The sequence below is a fragment of the Microcebus murinus genome, chromosome 10 (genome assembly GCF_040939455.1).
Source record: "Microcebus murinus isolate Inina chromosome 10, M.murinus_Inina_mat1.0, whole genome shotgun sequence".
NCBI classification, from domain to species: Eukaryota; Metazoa; Chordata; class Mammalia; order Primates; family Cheirogaleidae; genus Microcebus; species Microcebus murinus.
This window is the reverse complement of record NC_134113.1, coordinates 14,876,101-14,895,726: the sequence shown is the minus strand read 5'-3', so window position 1 is coordinate 14,895,726 and position 19,626 is coordinate 14,876,101. Positions and strand designations below refer to the sequence as shown.

General features: G+C 47.3%; 1 protein-coding gene across 1 annotated transcript in view; it reads left to right on the top strand.

Annotated features, from left to right (window-relative positions):
• ABTB3 (ankyrin repeat and BTB domain containing 3) overlaps positions 1-19,626 on the top strand; it is a 287,877-nt gene that overhangs the window by 152,861 nt on the left and 115,390 nt on the right. The window contains exon 2 of the mRNA XM_012772781.2: positions 14,248-14,397. Coding sequence (XP_012628235.1) covers positions 14,248-14,397 — 150 coding nt within the window. The remainder of the gene's footprint in view (positions 1-14,247; positions 14,398-19,626) is intronic.

Below are 19,626 nucleotides of genomic sequence, written 5' to 3'. Positions count from 1 at the left end.
CAGATGGGCCACGTCCTCTGATTCTCCCCTGAGCTTTCTCTCCATGACTGTGACTCCCGGCTATTACTGTGCAGGTCCTAGCGTGGGATGCAAAGCCAGTTCAAGCCCCCGCTCCCACGCTTATCAGCTCTGTGACCTTGGGCAAGTCACTTAGCTGGGCTGGTTACCCCCCACCCCCGGCCCTGCCGTCTACAGGAGTGGCCTCCCTGCCCTGCTCAGCCCATGGGACTGCACAAACCCGCGCCCTCCTTCCTGACCGCACGTGAGAATCTACGTTCTGGTTTGCCAAGCGCCCGGGGATGATTCTGCTGCAGGCAGTGGGCAGACTCCCCTCTGAGAAGCTCCGCTCCCATGGGCCGCTTCTCTCCCCTGGCCCGGCCACCACCTTCTCTCGCCCAGATGACGGCGGCTCGGCCGGGTTTACACCGTGCCCTCGTCATTTCTGTGCCTCCGTTAGAGCTTTTAAGTGGCTCTAGACTTTTGACATGCCTTAGGAGCCCTTTCCTGACTTGGCTCCTGCCTCTCTCTCCGAGTAGCACAAACTCTGAAGCTTAAGTCTGTCCCAGCTCTGCCTATTACAAGCTGTGTGACCTTGGGAAAGTAACCTAACCTCTCTGTGCCTCAATTTCATCAATTGTAAGATGACAACAATAATAACACCAACTGCAGAGGGGTGTTGTGAGAATTAGAATAGTTAATACACATAAGGCACTTAGAATAGTGCCTGGCTCACAGTAAGTGCCATATAAAGTCTTTTTTTTTTTTTTTTCTTTTTTTTTCACTCTAAGACAGGGTCTTGCTCTGTCACCCGGGCTAGACTGCAGTGGCATCATGATAGCTCACTGCAACCTCAAATTCCTGGGCTCAAATGATCCTCCCATCTCAGCCTCCCAAAGCGCTAGGATCACAGGCACGAGCCACTGTGCCCTGCCAATATAAAGTCTTAAATATGGGTTTTTGTCAGTATTATTATGATCTTGCCACAGCACTGGATGGATGTGGAAGTTCCATAAGACACCCTGCTGTGGGAGAAGGGGGACCCCAGCCATCCGGGGCGGCTTGCTGAAGGAAGTGGCATTCCGTTTGTATGTTGAAGAACAGGCAGAATCGCTCACTGTGAGAAACCGAGGGAGGGGCACTCTGGATGGGAGGAACCTCGGCAGTGGGAAGTGACAGCGAGGAAAGTGAGCAGCTCAGTCACTTGGGGAGTGGCTTGAAGTTCAGCGGGACAGCTAGGTTAGGTAAAGCTCAGAGGCCCCTAAACCCTGGTTAAGAAGTTTCAGTCTTGTCCTGTAGGCAATGGGGAGCCATTGAAGGTTATTGACGTGGGAAGAGGGAGGGTTATGGTCTCAAAGCTTTGCTCTAGGCAGTAAGAGACTTTTAAAATTACAGAGAGATCAGTTAGTCTTAGAGCTGCCATAACAAATTAGCACAAGCCAGCTGGCCTAAAACAACGGAAATTTATTCTCTTTGCATTCTAGAGGACAGAGATCTGAAGTCAAGGTGTTGGCAGGGCTGGTCCGTACTGGAGGCTGCGAGGGACAGTCTGTTCCAGGCTTCGCTCCTGGCTCCTGGTGACTGCCAGCAGTCTTTGCTGTTCCTTGGCTTGTAGACACATCACTTCAACCTCTGTCTCCATCGTCACACGGCTGTGTCCTCTGTGTGTCTGGGTGTCTCAAGTCTCCTTCTCTTACAAGGACACACCTGTCGTTGGATTCAGGGCCCACCCTAAACCCAGGACTAGCTCATCTTGATATCTGTAACTCAATTACATTGGCAAAGACCCTTTTCCCAAATAAGGTCACATTTGTAGGTTCTCAGGATTCGGACAGGGACATATCTTTTTTGGGGGCCACCACTCAACACACTATAGACAGCTATGACAATTGTCCAGGTGTCTATACCTAAATGTCAGACTACTGAGATCAGGTGGGATAGAGCTCCCACAAGTGCGGGAGCGCCACGGAGCCCTGAACCATTTGTTTTCTCCTGTGCTTTTTCTGGTCTGTAAGTGTGAACGTGCCGTGCTGGGCTGGGCTTGGTGGGCGTGGGTGGGGGACAGCTGATTTGAGTTAGCTCAGAGGTTCGCAACCTGGAAGCACATTAGAATTGCCATGAAGAATGTTGGAAACGATAGCACTGCCTGGGCAGTGCCCCCAGAGACTCTGGTTGGATTAGTCTGGAGTGGGGACCGCGTGTTGGTACTTGCTAAAACTCCGTGTGTTGTTCTCACCTGTTCTCGATGTCGGGGAGAGAGGTGGCAATAGAGCGGCTCAGGAGTGAAAATTGGTTCTTGGGTCTCCCAAAAACATAGGTATTACAATGGTTTGTGACTTTCGAAAGGGCTACAGCACATAAACATACACACAGTGTGTCTAGGGGATTAACATTTCAGGGGGTGGAATGTTTTAAAATCTTACGTATTAATAGAAAATTCTACTGAGGTGCAAAAAGGTCAACAGATGAGGAAGCGATTGCCATTGAAGAGAGAGTTCGTTCCTCGCAGTTCCCAAGAGGAGGGGCTGCCGCACGCACTAGTGGGGGGCACACGTGGGAAGCAGCGGGTGGGTCAGGGTGCAGAGGGGCCGGGGGCAGGAGCCTTTATTGTGGTTTCCCATCGGAAGGAACAGGAGAGGCAGGACATGCAGGCTGAGACGGGCTGATTTGAATAATCCCAGCCGACTCTGAGGCCCAGAGGCCGTCCCTGGCTGTCTGGTGCCTGGCCCTGGAGAGATGAGGGCTGGTGGACGTGGCCCAGAGGGTGACAGCCCCGCAGAGATGGCTGCTGGGGTGTGGGCTGTGGACTGGTTGTTGGTGTTTGCAAAGCGTACTCGCTGGCCATTGCTGTCCATCTCTAGGAAGTGGCCCATCCGGGGAGGGGCAGTCCCTCCAGGTCACCCTCCCGGATGTCAGAGCATCAGAACAGAGACAATAAAAGACATGGCTAATACAGAGGGACAGGGGTGGAGGGGTAGGGAAGAAAATGTCCATAAAGGCTTCCTGCAGGGGAGGGGCAATAATAATAAAAAAGTTGAGAAACATTGAGTTATATCTGGGCTCCGTCATGTGTTCCCGGGTGCAACTCCCAGAACAGGTGCTAGGAGGAAGGAAGCATCACCGCGCAAGTGTCCTTGTCCGGATGTGCGGCTGGACGGGTCCCTCTTCCCCCGCGGGGACCGCGGCTCACTTCCCTTGGGGCCCTCGGCCTCAGGTGCAGCCTTAAAAGTGCAGTACCTTTTAACAGCAACCGCGAATGGGAATTTAGAGTTCTCTTGTGGTTTATTTTACTCTGTAATCAGCTCCTGATTTTGGTCTAATGGGATTCTAATGTTTTTAAAAGCCAATTTAGTAATCTTTGTATTTTCGATGGATTGTGAAAGGCCTATTAGTTCTTCATATCAGCGTACACATGCATGGCTGCAAATGGCAGATTTATGCTTTTATGTGCCATTAACATCTACATGCACTACGTTAACAGCAGCATTTAGCCCACTCTGGAAATCCTGGCTTAATCTCCTTGATGCCTGCGTGCACATTTGTGCACGCGAGTACACACACACACACACACACACACACACACACACACGCGTGCACGCACACACGGCTCTCTGTCACTCCGTGTGGTCAGCCACAGGGCATTTCAACTTATTAAACATTCCAGTGAATAGTTCCCCACTATATCATATCAAGTAAGTAATAAGTCTGTAGTCATCAGGCTATTTAATTAAAGATAATCAGTCTTTGAAGATTTAGAATACAATTAAATGTACTTAACACTAAGGCTTGGTTGAACATGATTTAATCTTTCCTTTCTTGGGTGACTCAGGATCTTACAGGCCTTGGGAGCTTTTGTTATGAATATAAATGATCCTTCCTTACATTCTTACTCTGCAGAAGCTCCATTGGAAAGAGATTTCTAGTTGGAGGCCTGCCAGGTATACCAGCTTCCACTTTAGAGGGTGTCCTTGTCATTACCTGGAAATGGTTTCTAGACACCCCTGGGACGGGACAAATCTGTGAATATTTGTCATTGGCATAAAATGCTTCTGACAGCTGGCGTGAAATCGCTTCATTTTTGGGTCGCCTTTAATTCTGGTAACAGGGAGAAATCCTCAGTGGGGTACTAATATGGCAATAACACCTTTCTTTAATACTTACTAATCTTTATTTTTCACCAAGAACTCTACCCAGGACTCATTCATTGATTCAACTTGTGTTTATTACACAAGTCTTAGTGAGACACAGTAGAATTAGAGAATTGTTAGCAGGAAGAAGTACAGCTAAATTCATTTCAGGGAACATAACATATACTCAAATAATGAACAGAGAATGTTTCTTAAGTGGAAATGTACCTCCCAACCACACTGTATGCCCGTTGTCTCCTTCCTCCCTTTGCTTCCAGTGTGAATACCTTCACCAGTCGTACCATATTCAGATACTTAAGGAATCGGAATTAGAATTAATCTGGAAAAGAAATAGGTAAAAGAAGCCTCAAAATATCTTTCAAAAACAAGAAGTAGGCCACGTACAGTGGCTTATACCTGCAATCCTAGCACTCTGGGAGGCCGAGGCAGGAGGGTCACTTGAGGTCAAGAGTTCGAGACCAGCCTCAACAAGAGCGAGACCCCCCCTCTCTACCAAAAATAGAAAAAATTAGCCGGGCATGGTGGCACACATCTATTGTCCCAGCTACTCGGGAGGCTGAGGCAGAAGGATTGCTTGAGCCCAGGAGTTTGAGGTTGCTGTGAGCTAGGCTGATGTCACGGCACTCTAGCCCAGGAGGCAACAGAGCGAGACTCTGTCTCAGGAAAAAAACAAAACACAACAAGAAGTAATGAGGTAGGAATAGCCCTGCCTAATTTTTAAAACATTTATGAAGCTATAATAATTAAACAGTTTGGTTCTGACACAGAAAAAACTAGATCAGTGGGGTAAAATGGATCAGGAAGTACTTATAGACTCAACTATATCTGGAGCTAAAGCACATGATAAAGTGTAATTCTTCTAAATCCGTGAGTAAAAGATGAGTTAGTCAGCAAATATTGGCTCAACTGGTTAATCACTTGGAAAAACAAAAACTGGATCCCTACCTCACACCAGACAGATCAAAGTTTTAATATTAAAATTGAAACTAAAATTACCAGAAGAAAACATGGTTAATTTTTAATAATCTTAAATAGGGGAAGGGCTTTCTGATGATAACCCCCAACCCAGAGCCCATAGAGAGAAAGACGGATACATTTGCCTGCATTGAATGAAAACACCTCTACTTGGAAAAATACTGTGAACACACTGGAAAGGCAGCCCTGAGTTTGTTTCCCATTGCTGAGTCTCTTAAAATAAAAAAGGGATTTCCAAGCCAGGTTTGGGGGACAAACACCCAAACCACAGCAAGCTCCATGAGGATAGGGTTTATGTGTCCTTTTGCTCACACCTTTCTCCCCTGTAGAACCTGCACATGGTTTGAGCTTAATGAACAATTGTTGACTGAGTGAATGATCTGATGCATGAGAATGGATAGAAAGTTCTGGAATCTTACACAAGAAACTGATAACAAGGAGTTACCTCTGGAGTGGGGGGACTAGGTGCAGAGAGAGGAAAGGAGGTTGCTTTTAGTTGACCATTTTTATCCGCTTCCTGCTATTGAAGTTTCTGAAATGGGCATGTGTAACTTTGTAATTAATGTTTTGAAAGTGGCTTACATTTTTTTTTTTTTTAATGAATGCGCAAGATGGGAGTGGGGTAGTGAGGAGGGGACCTAAGGTCTAAGGAGGCCAACTTGCGACACACCACGTTATCTCAATGCGTCGATGGGGAGGCAGAGGACCAGTCTGGGCTAGAAGCCAGCAGGACAGTGCTCAGGGTGCTGGGGGTCCGGCCAGGTGTCCTATTCAGCTACGCCCGGGAGGGGGAGGGGCGGGGGGGCTGGTCGAGCTCTGGAGGCACAGGCAGAGCCGAGGAAACAGCAGGTGGCTGAAGTACATGTTCACAATCCCGCCAGGGCCCAGGAGCACTTTGCTGCAGAGATGAGGAAACTGGGAGAATGAGTCTCTCTTTCCTCTTAAGCCACCATGAGATGGACGTCTCTCCAGGCGGGCGGTGTGGGGAACTTGCAGGGCTGATACCAGAAAGGACGGACCCTGGGAGAGGAGGGACGGCAAACGAGCTCAGCAGCAATCTTGTTTTCCCCAGAACGAATCACATCCAAAGGGGAAGCTCTCAGGCAGTCTGAAGCCAAACTACCAAAAGACAGAAGACGTAGAAAATGCAAAGACGGGGAATCTTCAGAAATGCGTTCAAGAATGTGCCCGGACGGGGAGCCTGAAGCATATGTGAAGAATAAGGTGCCGACCTTCCAAAAGAAACACGAAGATACTCATGGATCACCCATTAATTCAGCCATGAACACTGTGCACCACAGGACACATTCCTGTCCTCACAGGCTCCTAGTCTGCCCCCCCACCCCCACCACTGGTACACTATGTGACAAACAGTAGCCCGGAGGCGTGCGCGAGGTCCCACTGCGCAGCACAGCGGCCGACCCCAGTCTCCCCAGGAGCTCAGCGCCAGAGCTGGGGCTTGCAGAAGCAGACGCTTGTCCTAATTGGGTAGGGCGGCCTCTCCCAGACCAGTGGGTTCGACAAGCCAGCCCTGAGTTTGTTTCCTATTGCTGAGTCTCTTAAAATAAAAAGGGATTTCCAAGCTGGTGTACAAATGCTTTTTAAAAGATCTGATAACTTTCTATCTTGTTTCTTAATAAATTTAACAGTAAAAGAAAGCCTTCTGATACTGTCTGTGTTATTGAATTCCTAGATCTTTAGCATTGGAGAACTTCACTTAGATTATTAGCATTTATCGACCTCCTTCTCTATGTCAGGTTATATATATATATATATATATATATATATATATATATATATATATATATATATATATTTTTTTTTTTTTACCCCATTACAGCCTGCTAGCCATGCTAGGAGGTAGGTAGTATCAAACACTTTATAGAGGGAGAAATAGGCTCAGAGAAGCCAGTCAAGAGTCCTGGATACTCAGCTGCAAGATGGCAAGGAGGGAACCTGAACCTGGCAGGTCTGTCTGATGCCTGTTCAAGGGCTGGTCTGCTGCACCCAACCGCTTTCTTTGCCTTTGTTAACCACTTGGGCACGGCGCTCACCGGCCGTCAAACCTTGCCCACAGCCGGCACTCACGGTCCGCACGGTAGTTTGTGCTGTGCATTGACGACGAATCCGTTTTGCTCTTGCGTGATGAGGAAAGCTTTAAAGCACTGAAAGCTAGTTTTACTTTACAGGCAGCTTTACTTGTAATGTCAATCAGAATAGGTAACCTATACATCTATGTTTTCATTACGTTATTTTTAAGCGTTCACAATTTTATTTTGATAAATGAGAAATTAGAAAAGTCATATCACGGCTGTCGGCTAAAGTCGCTGTGCGCGTTCATCTGTGGCTACCGACTGTAGTCGACGCTCGTACCAAATTGAGAGTGGGGCCTTGCTGATTCTAGCTCCTTCCCATCGCTACACGGTAACCACCCACTCACGGGCAGAGTAAACCCTTGGTTGCTTACATTCTAGTGCTGGAGACAGACAAAACATAAACAAACAATACAGACGATAGTATCCGGTAGTGGTAAGTGCTGTAAAGAAGAAAGGAAAGTAAGGAGACGTGAGAGTGGACTGGTCAGAAAGGTCTCTCCGAGGAGGTGACATTTGAGCAGAGAGGGTCCTAACGTGACTGAGGGAGTAAGCTGTGCATGCACCCAGGGGAGGAGAGTTCAGGCAGACAAAAGAGCAAGTGCAAAGGCCCTGAGGTGGAAATGTGGTCGGTACACCCAGGAGACCACCAGGAGAGCCATGTCATGAGCTTTACCATCCCCGCCCAGACACTGGGGGTGGAGTCTTCAAAGCAACACGGGGAAAAGTGAATAGGATTCTAAGGCAATAAGTTAAATAACTGTTGGTTTCATAGACTTATCAGTTAGCTATTGTGCACATGCTGCATAACAAATGGCCTCCAAATTCAGTGGCCTAAAACTGCAATCATTTTCTATCGCTTGCTGGTCTGTGGGTTAGCTGGGTGGTTCTTTGGTCTTGGCCAGGCTCGCTCATCAGTCTGTGGTCGGTTACGGGTCGGGTAGACAGCTCTGCTGACCTGGGCTGGGCTTGCTCACATGTTAGAGCCTGGCCGGTTGTCGGCTGGTCTAGGAGGGCCTTAGTACTTCTCCACATGTTCTTCTCGTCCTCCAGCAGGCTGGCAGGGCTGAGAGAGAGGAAGATCAGGACCTCTTGAAACCCAGGCTTCAGGGCTTAACCGGTGCCCTATCTCTCCTGTCACATGCTGGTGGCCAAAGCGAATCATCAGCCAGCTAAGATTTAAGGGCTGGGGAAACAGACCCTTGCTCAAGGAAGGAAGTTCAAAGTCTTGTTGCATACATACAGGTGGGAGCAGAAAGTGGAGGCCATTTGTGCAATGAGTCCACCCCAATAGCTAAGGAATCAAAGGCTGGAAAGCACAACACTGCCTAATTCTGGAGCGTGACTATGACTTCTGGCCATCAGGGTTTAGTGGGGAGTCTAGAATATTCTTCCAATTCTGAGGGAAGCCCCATCACCAAAGCTTCTTTAATCCTGGTCAGCCTAGGAGTTTTAAGAATGTCAGTTAAGTTCAAGAGGCCTTGGAAGGCTCTGAGTCCTGGTAATTGCCCTGGGTCAAGCCCAGAGGTTTTCGCTTAATGACTACTGACGAAGAAAACGAACTGCATACTTGATAAATCCACATGGTTCTGCTCACCTACCAGCTATGATCCCCCAAGTCCTCCAGGAAGCAAAAGAACCAGAGCTAATGTGTTTTTCACTGTTTATGCTTAATGTGTTTGCTCATTTCCAAATGATTTTGAGGCAGCTTATAAAAATATATACATTGTAACAGTATACCATAGATGACGAAAGGCAAAACATAAAAAATGCATTTCCTTATTGACATGTGGGTTGCAAATTTGGCTTTGAGCTTTCTAGTAGCAAATGCAAAGTGGGAAACACATTTAGGCTATGTAGCTATACCCTTTGTCTTTTTTGGCTCATGGGGGCAAATGGTGAATGTTTTCTCATTTGAAGTTCGAAGCATCCAGCAAGGTTTGCATTCTTGCCTATCATCTCCTGGGTGACAGTGCCAGGGAAAACTCACATGTGGTTACACTGTGAGTTCCATGAGAGCGGGGATCCAGCTGTCTGTGCACAACCACATTCCCCAGTAGTGCCTGGCAGAGAGTAGGGGTTGAGTAACCAGGAAACAATATGCTGAGTGGCTAAGAGAAGGGGCTCTGAAGTCAGAAGGCCAGGTGTTCAAAGCTCAGCTCCATTTGTAGGATGTATGTGACTTTAGGCAAGTTATCGAACATTCAAGTTTCTATTGCTTTCCCTGTGAAATGGAGACAATAATAGAAAATATTTTATAATACTTCCTCTATACCAGGTACTATACATGCTTACGTTCACTTGCCTAAGGCCACACAAGCAATAAGTAATGCAATCAGGGTTCAAACCCAGGCAGTTTGAACCCAGAGCCTTCACTCTTAACTATTACGTCATATTGTCACCCAATAAATGTTGGAGTCCCTACCCTGTAGTTAAAAACTACCCAGCCTCAGGTATTCCTTTAGAACAACGTGAATGGACTAAAATAGAGCCCAAGTAAATGTTGTCTCCCAGTAAATGTTGGATTCCCTACCCTGTTGCGTGGCTATGAGCATTAAAATAAATCTGAATTTAAATATGCAAAGTGCTTATTAGCACAGTGGTCACCCATAGTTGGTGCTCAGTAAAAGTCGGCTGGTCTCCTCCTTCTCGTCCTCCTTCATCACCATCATCCCCATCATCACTGAGGGTTGAATGGGTGAATGTTGATGTCTGTCTGTCGTGGTTTGCTGTTTGTGGATAAAGAGCATCCCTGTTGCCCAGGCCCAGTAATAGAACGCAGACACCGAGAAAAGCCGAAGGGAGAATGAAAGCACATCGGGGCATTTTATTTGCCAAGGGGTGGCCCTGTGCAGATGGGAAGGTGGGCACGCAGGGGGCAGAAATGCACCCCCGACGGCCCCCATCAGAGACAGAAGGCCAGACGTGGTTGGCCCGGGGTTCCAGCCAGCGCAGCGGCTCTCGTGTTTTATGTTGAGAGTGACCTCCTCCCCGAAAGAATGTCTGTCTCCAGTCGCACCTGACTTTGGAAAGATGATCCTCTAGGCTGCTTGAATCCAGACATTAAATAAACAAAACTGCACATTTGTGGGAAGAGGGTATTTATCAGACTCTTACTGCAGGCCAGAGGCTTTGAGTATATTATCTTGCTTAATCACTGCAATAGACCTGTGCAGCAGATAGCGAGGCCCTCTTTGCAGATGCAGGAGCCGATCAGAGAGCGGGGAGTTCTTCGTTCCGTGCGTGCGAAGGGCAGCGGCAGGAGGGGATCTCGGCTCTGGCAGGGACCCCTGTCTGCCCCACCAGGCCGGTCCCACAGCAGATCAGCCTCCTATGGTGGGAATGTGGACGCTCAAAGGCATCGATTCATCATTTTTCAAGATTCATAAACCCTTTTGAGAATTCGGATGAACTCCCCCCCTTAGACAAATGCACAACACGCCACAAGTAATAGAATTTCAGGGAGACCGTGACCCTTCAAGCCCTCTGTGGATGCTGGCTTATGATCACCTGCTCTCCTGGGAAATTACTTCCTTTAGGTCTAGTCAAAGTCATATTTGAACCTCAATTCCCTCTGTCTTTAAACTTGGGTCTTAATCACCAGGCCGTGGTTCTCCTTGGCTCCAGTAATGGGAATTGATGAGTTGTCCAAAACTCAGGCCTGCACCTGACTCTAAGATATGATGCCTGGGGCCTGCTTTTGACTGAGTTGGTTTTTATGCAAAAAATAAATAACTCCAGTTTATGTGTATGCCCCATAGAAAGTCCTCAAAAAGAAAAAAGAAAAGCCTGGTATATAATCTTTGCATAATAGATCAATTATAGATTTCCCAAATCTCTGTAATCTAGCTCTTAAAGCCTCTTTCAGTAATTATATTTCCACATTTAAATTTCATAACCCTCTAAAAGAAGGAGAAATAATTCCAAGGGAAATTGTTGATTCTTGTGATAAAGCATAAAGCAGTCCAAAGCTGGGTTAGTACACATTAACTGACTTTTTTTTTTTATCTCAGTTAACATGTGCTGAGAACCTACTGTTTGCTTAGCACATGCAAAATACTTCAACACACATTATTTCATTACCTGCCCTCTTCCACCCTCACCCCCGGAAGTCCCATGAGGAAAACGAGGCCGTTACTATTCTTATCTCCCCTCTTTCACAGAAGAGGAAACTGAAGTCCAGAGAGGTTCTCTGACCTGCCCAAGGTCAAACACAATGGGAAGTGGCAGAGCCAGGACTGAAGCTCTGGGTTCCAGATTCCAAGTCTCGTTTGCTTGTGCCTCAACCAACGTGTGAAGCAACATTTTAAAATGCAGATCTGGCTTACCTCGCTGCGAATAATACAAATACTGAGAACGTGGGAGTCATTTGTACTATTAACTAGACAACCTTGCGCCCAACATTCAGGGCCCAGTGCTCGGCATCCTTTGCTGTGAAGCTCCTCAGCCACCTTCCCTTTCCCCTAAGCAGAGCGACTCTCGACCCTGAGACTTGTGTCGCATGTCATACCGGGTCAAGAAGATCTGGTGCTTTCTGCAGTGAGCTCTTCAAGGGGTGGCAAGTCCCGGAATTAGAGTCAGAGACCTCAGGGGCATCAGCTGGAGGAACTGGCCCAAGATTCGTCGCCATGGCAACGGGCTACTTGACTTAGCCTCTGACTGAATGTCTCGGCAGGTGAGCCAGCCGGAGGAAGCAAGGATGACTCAGTGTCTCCCCGGCTGGGCTGCGCGGGACAGGGATGTGGCAGCGGGAGGCTGGCCTGGGACGGTGGGCATTTCTCGGAAAGTCTTGTCTTCCCTGAAAGCAGAGGGTTCCTGAAGGCAGCACGAGGTTGTGCACAGTAAATGGTGACTCCGTGATGTCTGGTCAGTGCCAGGCGATGCACCGGCGTGGACCACAGTGCTTCGCAGCTGCCGTCTTGCCCTGGGAGTGGGTCAGGAAATCACTGTTGCTGCTACAGCCAGCATGGTTTATTAATAAGACAGAAGAGAAAAGAAACGAAAAGAAAAAAGAAATGATAGTGCGTCACACGTAGTGAGGGTCAGTGTTACTTCCCATGATTTTTTTTTAATATGGTTTCCATAACCATGAAGTTATGGAAACCATGAAGTGTATGTGTGTGTGTGTGTGTGTGTGTGTGTGTGTGTGTGTGTGTGTGTGTGTGTGTCTGTATACTGGGCTGTGATATTAATACTCTTATTCTGATTCACAGTCAAAAATGTTTGGGGAAAAAATGGTTGGAGAATAATTTTAGAAAAAACATTTACTTCAATTTCCTGATTACAGGAACATTAAATCTAATCGTCATTTATATCATTCATCCATTACTCATTATTCATACCCAAAAAAACCATCTGCTCGAATTGCCTTCACCATTGTCTCAGCCTTGGTTAGGTGTGAGGGTGAAACATTCAAGGAAAAGCAAGTGGCTCATTGTGGCTGGAGCCACTAATTAGGCAGCGGGGGCCAGGGGAGGGGTGTGACAGGTCCACCTCACACAGGTGTCCCTCTTCAAAGGAGGAGGCTTTGTCTGCTGAGATTGTGGGGTCCCGGTGGGGGGAGGAGGAGATTTGAACTACTGGCCTTGGCCTTGTATCTCCCCTCCCCCTGCCAGTGGGTTTAAATCATTCAGCACTTGTATATTGACACTCTTTGATTGTTCCTACATTATTTTGTCAGTGCCAGTCTGATCTTTTCCGTGAATTTATAAATGATTTGAATATGTCTTCTGCTTTTTTGCATCTCCAAAATGCCCAGCAGGGTTGGAAAGACAGTAGACGCTCCATAAGTGCTTCCTAGTTATTGACAACTACTCATTCTTTAGATCCCTGAAACACCCCTTATCCCTAATCTCCTCCTACTGTACAGCATTTATCAAGTGGTTTCATGGCCGCGTCTGTGACAGTCTGTCTCCTTCACTTAGACTGGGAGCTCCCTGAGCACACGGACTATGTGTGTTCCGTCTGTCCCTGTATCCCTAGCCCTTGTTCATTGTATCCTCAGCGATGGGTACCTGGCAGGTGTATCTGTTAGCTTTCACCACAATAATGGTGTGTAACAAACAGCCCCACTGTTTCAGTGCTGTACAAATAAGCATTTGCTTTTATGGGTCACCTAGGGCAGCTCTAAGCTGTGGGTCAGTTCTGGACCTGCTCTCTGTGCCCATCACCCTCCTTAGACCAACAGGGCATGTTTTTCTCATGACAAAGGCAAGACATAAGAGGGCAAGTTTAATTTTACAAGCAGTTTTCAGGCCTTTAATAATTACAGTGTCCGTTAATGTACCTTTGACCCAAGTAAATCAAAGAGTCAAGCCCAAAGTCAAGAAGCAAGCCTCAGTAGGTTGGGGTGGTGAAGGGACCAGTGACCATTTCTGAATAAGCCTCCCAAGTAAGCTCTCAGATTCTTGCTAAATGCTTATGGAAAGGACAGGAAGGGAAGAAAGATAATTGGATTGCAGGGATTTCCCCTGGGTACACCCCACACAAGTTACGGAGGTCCGTGGGGACGCCTCTGCCACCTGACACGTAGCTCTGCAGAGAAAGCCGGAAGCTTGTCTAGCAGCTAGCAGCCCAGCCACCCAGAGTTCAGTTGACTGGGCAAGCAAAGCAAGCCCTCAGAGCAATTGCCAGCAGACTGTTCCTCCGGGTGCTTGGGGACCGCAGCTGCCTCTGGGAGGGACAGTGAGGGCGCTGACCCCCAGGTTCCCAGGAAGCGCCTCTGGGTGGATAGAAACCCTGCCAGGCCCCAGGCGAGGATTCTGTTCTGTGTCCTTCGGAAATGGGTGCGTCCAGACAAATGCCCACGTGCTCGCTCGCAGAGATCAGGAGGTCAGGACTTGGAGGAGACCCTTTCAAACAGCTGGACGACCCTTTCTATTACGCAGGGATTCCAGAGCGTTGGTTCCCACGTCGGCTTTGCAGCACCTATCGGGCACAGTTTGAGGTTGTGCGAGGTTTTGCACCCCTGCCTCGGTGGATTGAAAGATAACAGTCGTTTTTCCTTTCGTTCCCTGTCTCCCTTCTGACTGCAGGGGTGCTGTGCCTGCCAGACAGCCTGAACCTCCACAGGGACCCGCAGCGGTCCAGCAAGCCGGGCGAGCTGCCCATGTTCAGCCAGTCGGAGCTGAGGACCATCGAGCAGTCCCTGCTGGCCACCCGCGTGGGCAGCATCGCGGAGCTGAGTGAGTAGACGCTGGTCCTCCAGCCCTCGTGCCTCGGGGCACGTCCCCCCTGCGTCTAAAGTGACACAGCGTCCGTCAACCCCACGGCTTTGTAACCAGCCAGGGGACACCTTTTATTGAGCACCTGCTGTGTACATTAGACAGTGCTGATGTCTGTGGGGAAGGTGGGGGCAATGGAGCCGGGGAGGCCTGGTACATTTCCTGGCTCTGCCACTGACATACGTCAAGTTCCTAATCCTTTCTGAGCCTGTTTCCTTTTCTATAAAATAGAGTAAACTACAGTACCTAACTCAAGACTGTAGTTGTGGCGATTCAGTGAGGTCATGTGCATACAGGAGTCAACCTAAATAACAGACAGGGAGACCCTCTAAAAGCAAATGAGATTTATTTGGGAATAGGCATTGCAGTGCGAATACATGTCCCATAGTAAACATGTGCGTATTCAGGGAGGTAAAGGAAGACAGGTTTTTAAAGGAAAATGAGGAGGATTTTATAATTGTTTTGAGATAATCATCCTTGGCTACAAAGATCAATAATAAGGATGGCACCAATCTGAGGTTGGACAGGCAATCACTGGGCAGATGTCCTTGTAGAAGTAGTGTGTGTGTGTGTGTGTGTGTGTGTGTGTGTGTGTGTGTGTGTGTGTGAGATTGCAGTGGTCTTTGTGCAAAGCTGTGATTTTTGCAGAGCCTTCTGTTATCAGCCATTCGTGCATGAGAACCCTCCTTTCATGGCCTTCCCTGGCTCTGTTTGTCAGAGTTTTTAACACACGTGATTGCATTTTGATTCTGAAAACTATCACAAAGGTGTTTGCCTGGTACCCAGTAAAAATACTCTATACATGGTGGCTGGTCACCGTTGATTTCCACAGTGGGATCCATTTAAAGTGCATGCCAGATCACATCCCCTCTCTGTTCAGAATCCTCCACTGGCTCCTCATCTGACCCACAGGAAAAGCCAAAGTCCCCAGAATTTCTTCCAGGCCTCCACACTCCCTATTCTGCAGACATCTTCTCCACCTCCCTCTGGCCCTTGCTGTTCTTGAACATAGTAGGCATACCACAGGACCTTTGCACGTACTGTTGCCAGATATCCACATGGCTTGCTCCCTCATTACCTTCAAGTTTCACCCAAATGTTACCTTCTCAGTGAGGCTTTCCCCTGATCACTCTATTTAAAACTGTAACACCCTAAAATAAATAAAATAAAAATAAAATAAAATAAACTGTAACACCCTGAGGACCCTTGTCTTAGCTCAGACTGCTATAATGAAATACTGTAGATAGGTAGCTTAAAACAGACATTTATTTCTCACAGTTCTGGAGGTTGGGAAGTCCAAGATCAAGGTGCTGGGTGATTCAGTTCCTGGTGAGGGCCTCTCTCTGGCCTGCAGATGGATGGCTTCTCGCTGTGTTTTCCCATGGTAGGAGAAAAAGAAAGAGAGGTAGAGGGAGGGAGGGAAAGAGAGCGAGATCAATCTTCTTTAAGGCCACTAATCCCATCATGAGGGCCCCACCCTCATGGACTCATCTAACCCTAATCATCTGTCAAAGGCCCCACCTCCAAATACTGACACTGAGTGTCGAGGTTTCAGCAAATGTTCAGGCTTATCCCCCTTCATTGCTTTATGTCCCCTGCAGTTATCTTTCTATGACCTAATCTGTATATTTTTTGTCTCTTAATAACAGTTTCATTGAGATATAATTCATATACAGTTTACCTATGTAAGGTTTATTCAGTAGTTTTTGGTATATTTACCAAGTTGTGCAGGCATAACCCCAATCAATTTTAGAACATTTCTATCACCCCCACAGGTAACCCAGTACCTATTAGTGATCACTCCCCTTCCTCCTCCCTGAACTCACACTGTATGTTCTACTTATTTTCTTCAATTGTCTCTCTCTCTCTCCCTACTAGAATATATTCTCCCTAAAAGTAGGAATAGTTGATTTGTTCACTGATGTAACCCCAGAGAATACTGCTGGGTACAAAGTAGGTCCTCAGGAGATAAGAAGAGAGAGAAGAGAGAAGAAGACAGAGGACAGAAGGAAAGGAGAGAGGGAGGGAGGGAGGGAGAATTGTGGAAAGAAGGGAGGGATAGTCACAGCTGGGGTGTCCCAAGTTTGAGTGTTAATTTGCCATGCTTATGCACCTCCTAATTCAGGGCTGTGCTCTCTGAGTCTGACCAGCTAAGGGAAAATAATACTGTATTTACCTATGATCCAATTGATCATCAAACAGTTTAGCCGAATATTAGTTCCTAATGGAATGGAGGCATTGATCACAGCAATGCTGGATGATGTTAAAGTAGAAGTTGGTGTTGAAATTCCAGCAAAGCCTGAACTATGAAAGGATTCAGGGCCCAGAATGCAACTTGTGCCTCTTCCCAGAGGAGCTCCCTGCACACCCAGGACAGGCCTCATCCGTTAAGCACGTGGCCTGCACCTCTGGAAAGGGAACCAGGAGCTGATTCGAGCCACAGGGAGCCCCGTGGTCACCAGAGAGCTACTTTTTCCTGACACCTGAATATGGAAATGGCACTTCATTCCCTTCCAACCCCTGAAGTCACAAGATGCCTCCAGTCAAGGGCCTTCCCGCTGCCAGTTGATCGTGGCATTGTTCTTAATCTTTTGGGTGCTGTCACCCTTTTGGCAGTCTGCTAGAGCCTGTGGGTCCTGTCTCAGAATAATATTTTTGAATGTGTAACATTACTCTAAGAAGAAATGCTACTCGTTTGGGACTCCACTAATTTCTAGGACATGCTCATGACCCTGGAAATGTAGACTCTGGCTACAGGGTTGGGACATGGTTGCATGGGCATAACCCAGGAAGAAGGCCCCACAGGAAATGACCCCTAAAAGGTTTGTCCTGGGATATCTCAAAGGCCCCTGCTGGCCCCTAGCTCCTACCCTAAGGCCTTGCATAATTCTGGCAGTCTCTCCCAAGAAAGGATTTGCTAAACAAATCTGCACTTCACCTAAGCAGGCAGCCTGCAGGAGTGATTGCTGCATAAATTGTTTTTAAGGACAATTTGCTCTGTCAATTAAACACTGTCCTCGTTGAATGTTGATTTTTGCATATGAATTGTTGGCACAAAGATGGGTGTTGCTAATTGCAGATGGGTCTTGTACATTTATTAAGTCGGCCCCTAGAATGTGTGCACAGAGAAGCACTTTGATAAGCCACATCAGCGACTGAAGGTAATAAAATTGCTTCTTTTCCGATCTGACTGTAATTTAGACTGGCTTGCTCTGTGGTCTAAATCAATACAGCCTTGCTCTCTGTGTACATAGAGAGCTGTTCTTCATATTCAAAGGTGGCTTGGCCTATGTAGGTGATAGAAACTACTGTTTTTTCAGCAAAGGTAAGGTGGAGAAAGTATGTTCCCAGCCATCCCTGATCTTCTTGAAGCAGGGACATGGCTGGCCAGGGCCAGGAGTGGAGCCCCTTCTTAATAGCTAATAATAATAATAGAAGCAGCAGATGTTTCATGAACTTGGAACTCTGATGAATCTTTACAAGAATTATTAATACTTTTAATGTGTTATTATTATCCCCATTTTATGATGTGGGAATGGAAGGAAGAGGAGGTCAAACAGCTTGTCCAAGATCAACTACACCCTTGAGTTGAAGAGCTCAAAATGGAATCCAGGCTTCTGAATGCAAAGTTTTCACACCTACCTGCTAAACTACTCTGCTCCCAGGAAGCCCAGCAGGTGTTTCCACTGAGACCTGAAATCCAGCGGCTCCGTAGGATCAGGGTGTCATGTGCTCTCTCTTGGAGAGGTGGACATTCACAAGGGTGACTGAGCACCTCTACAAGTACAGATAGTCATGCACCACGTGATGTTTTGGTCACTGATGGGCCACAGATATGACAGGGTGGTCCCCTAAGATTATAATGCTGTATTTTTACTGTTAACTAAATAAAAGAAAAAGTAATGAGGTTTATACTTTGGGAAAAGGAGAGCTTTATTTCTCAGAAAGGGTCTTTTTACAGCTCACGGTGGCCTTCGGGCAGGCTGGGAGACAGAGACAGAGACAGGCAGAGACAAAAGGAACAGGATTTTATTAATATACTGAGCAGGGTGGCTAAGTATACGTATTCAATGAGCTGTAGGAGGAGCGCGAGTATTTATGAACAGAGAAGACATGCACATGTGGAATTGTGCTTTATCTCTCCCATCCTGTCGTGGCTGGGAACTCAGTTTTAAGGTATCTCTGGGGTCCCCTGGACTGAGAGAAGTCAGTTCAGTTAGCAGAGGGCTTAGGATTTTATTTTGAGTACAAAAAACTTTTCTGTGTTTAGATAGGCTTAGATAAACAAATACTTCCTGTCGTGCTACAATTGCTCGAAGTATTCAACACAGCAGTGGTCCCCAACCTTTTTGGCACCAAGAACTGTTTCATGGAAAACAATTTTTCCACGGACTGGGAGTTGGGGGGTGGGGTGTGCGGAGCTCAGGCGGGGATTTGTGGCCCGTTTCCCAATAGGCCAAGGGCTGGTACTGGGCCACAGCCAGGAATTGGGGACCACAGCAATACAGTAACATGCGGTAATGTCTGTAGCCTATAGGAGCACCAGGCCATATACCATATAGCCCAGGCGTGGAGCACTGCAGACCAAGCCTCCTCCTGGTGACCCCTGCCTGCTTTCTCAGGGCATCATATTCAAATCCAAAACTGCCCTGATCGACTGGAATGTCCAGAGCACTTGCCTTTGTCCAGCCTGTTACAGCTTGGGGTAAAAATACATCCATGTATTTCTGGAGCACCTGCTGTGTGCCCACTGCTTTGAATAAATTCAAGGTATTATTATTATTCCCATTTCACAGATAAGAAAACTGAGACTTAGGGAGGATAAATGTCTTGCCCGAGGCCAGACAACCAGTAAGTGGCAGAGTTGTAATTCAAAGTTTTTTGTTTCGTTTTATTTCTTGTTTCCCCTCTGCTGTGCTGTGTCCAAATCAGCTTGGTATTCTGAACACCTGGCACAGCACCCACAGCTCGGGAGGTGTCCACTGAATGTCAAAGGAATCAGTGAATGACCTGAAGTGAACCTGTCTGTGAAACAAAACCTGAAGGAAATATGGCAGGTGACCAGGACTCTTAATGAAACACCAGATATTAAATTTTCTACTGAACTGAATTTTGAGCTCAGGGACCTAGAGCTGAACCTGCGCAGGTTTTAAAATATTCGACTGGGAAGCTAAATCAGGCCACAGTGAC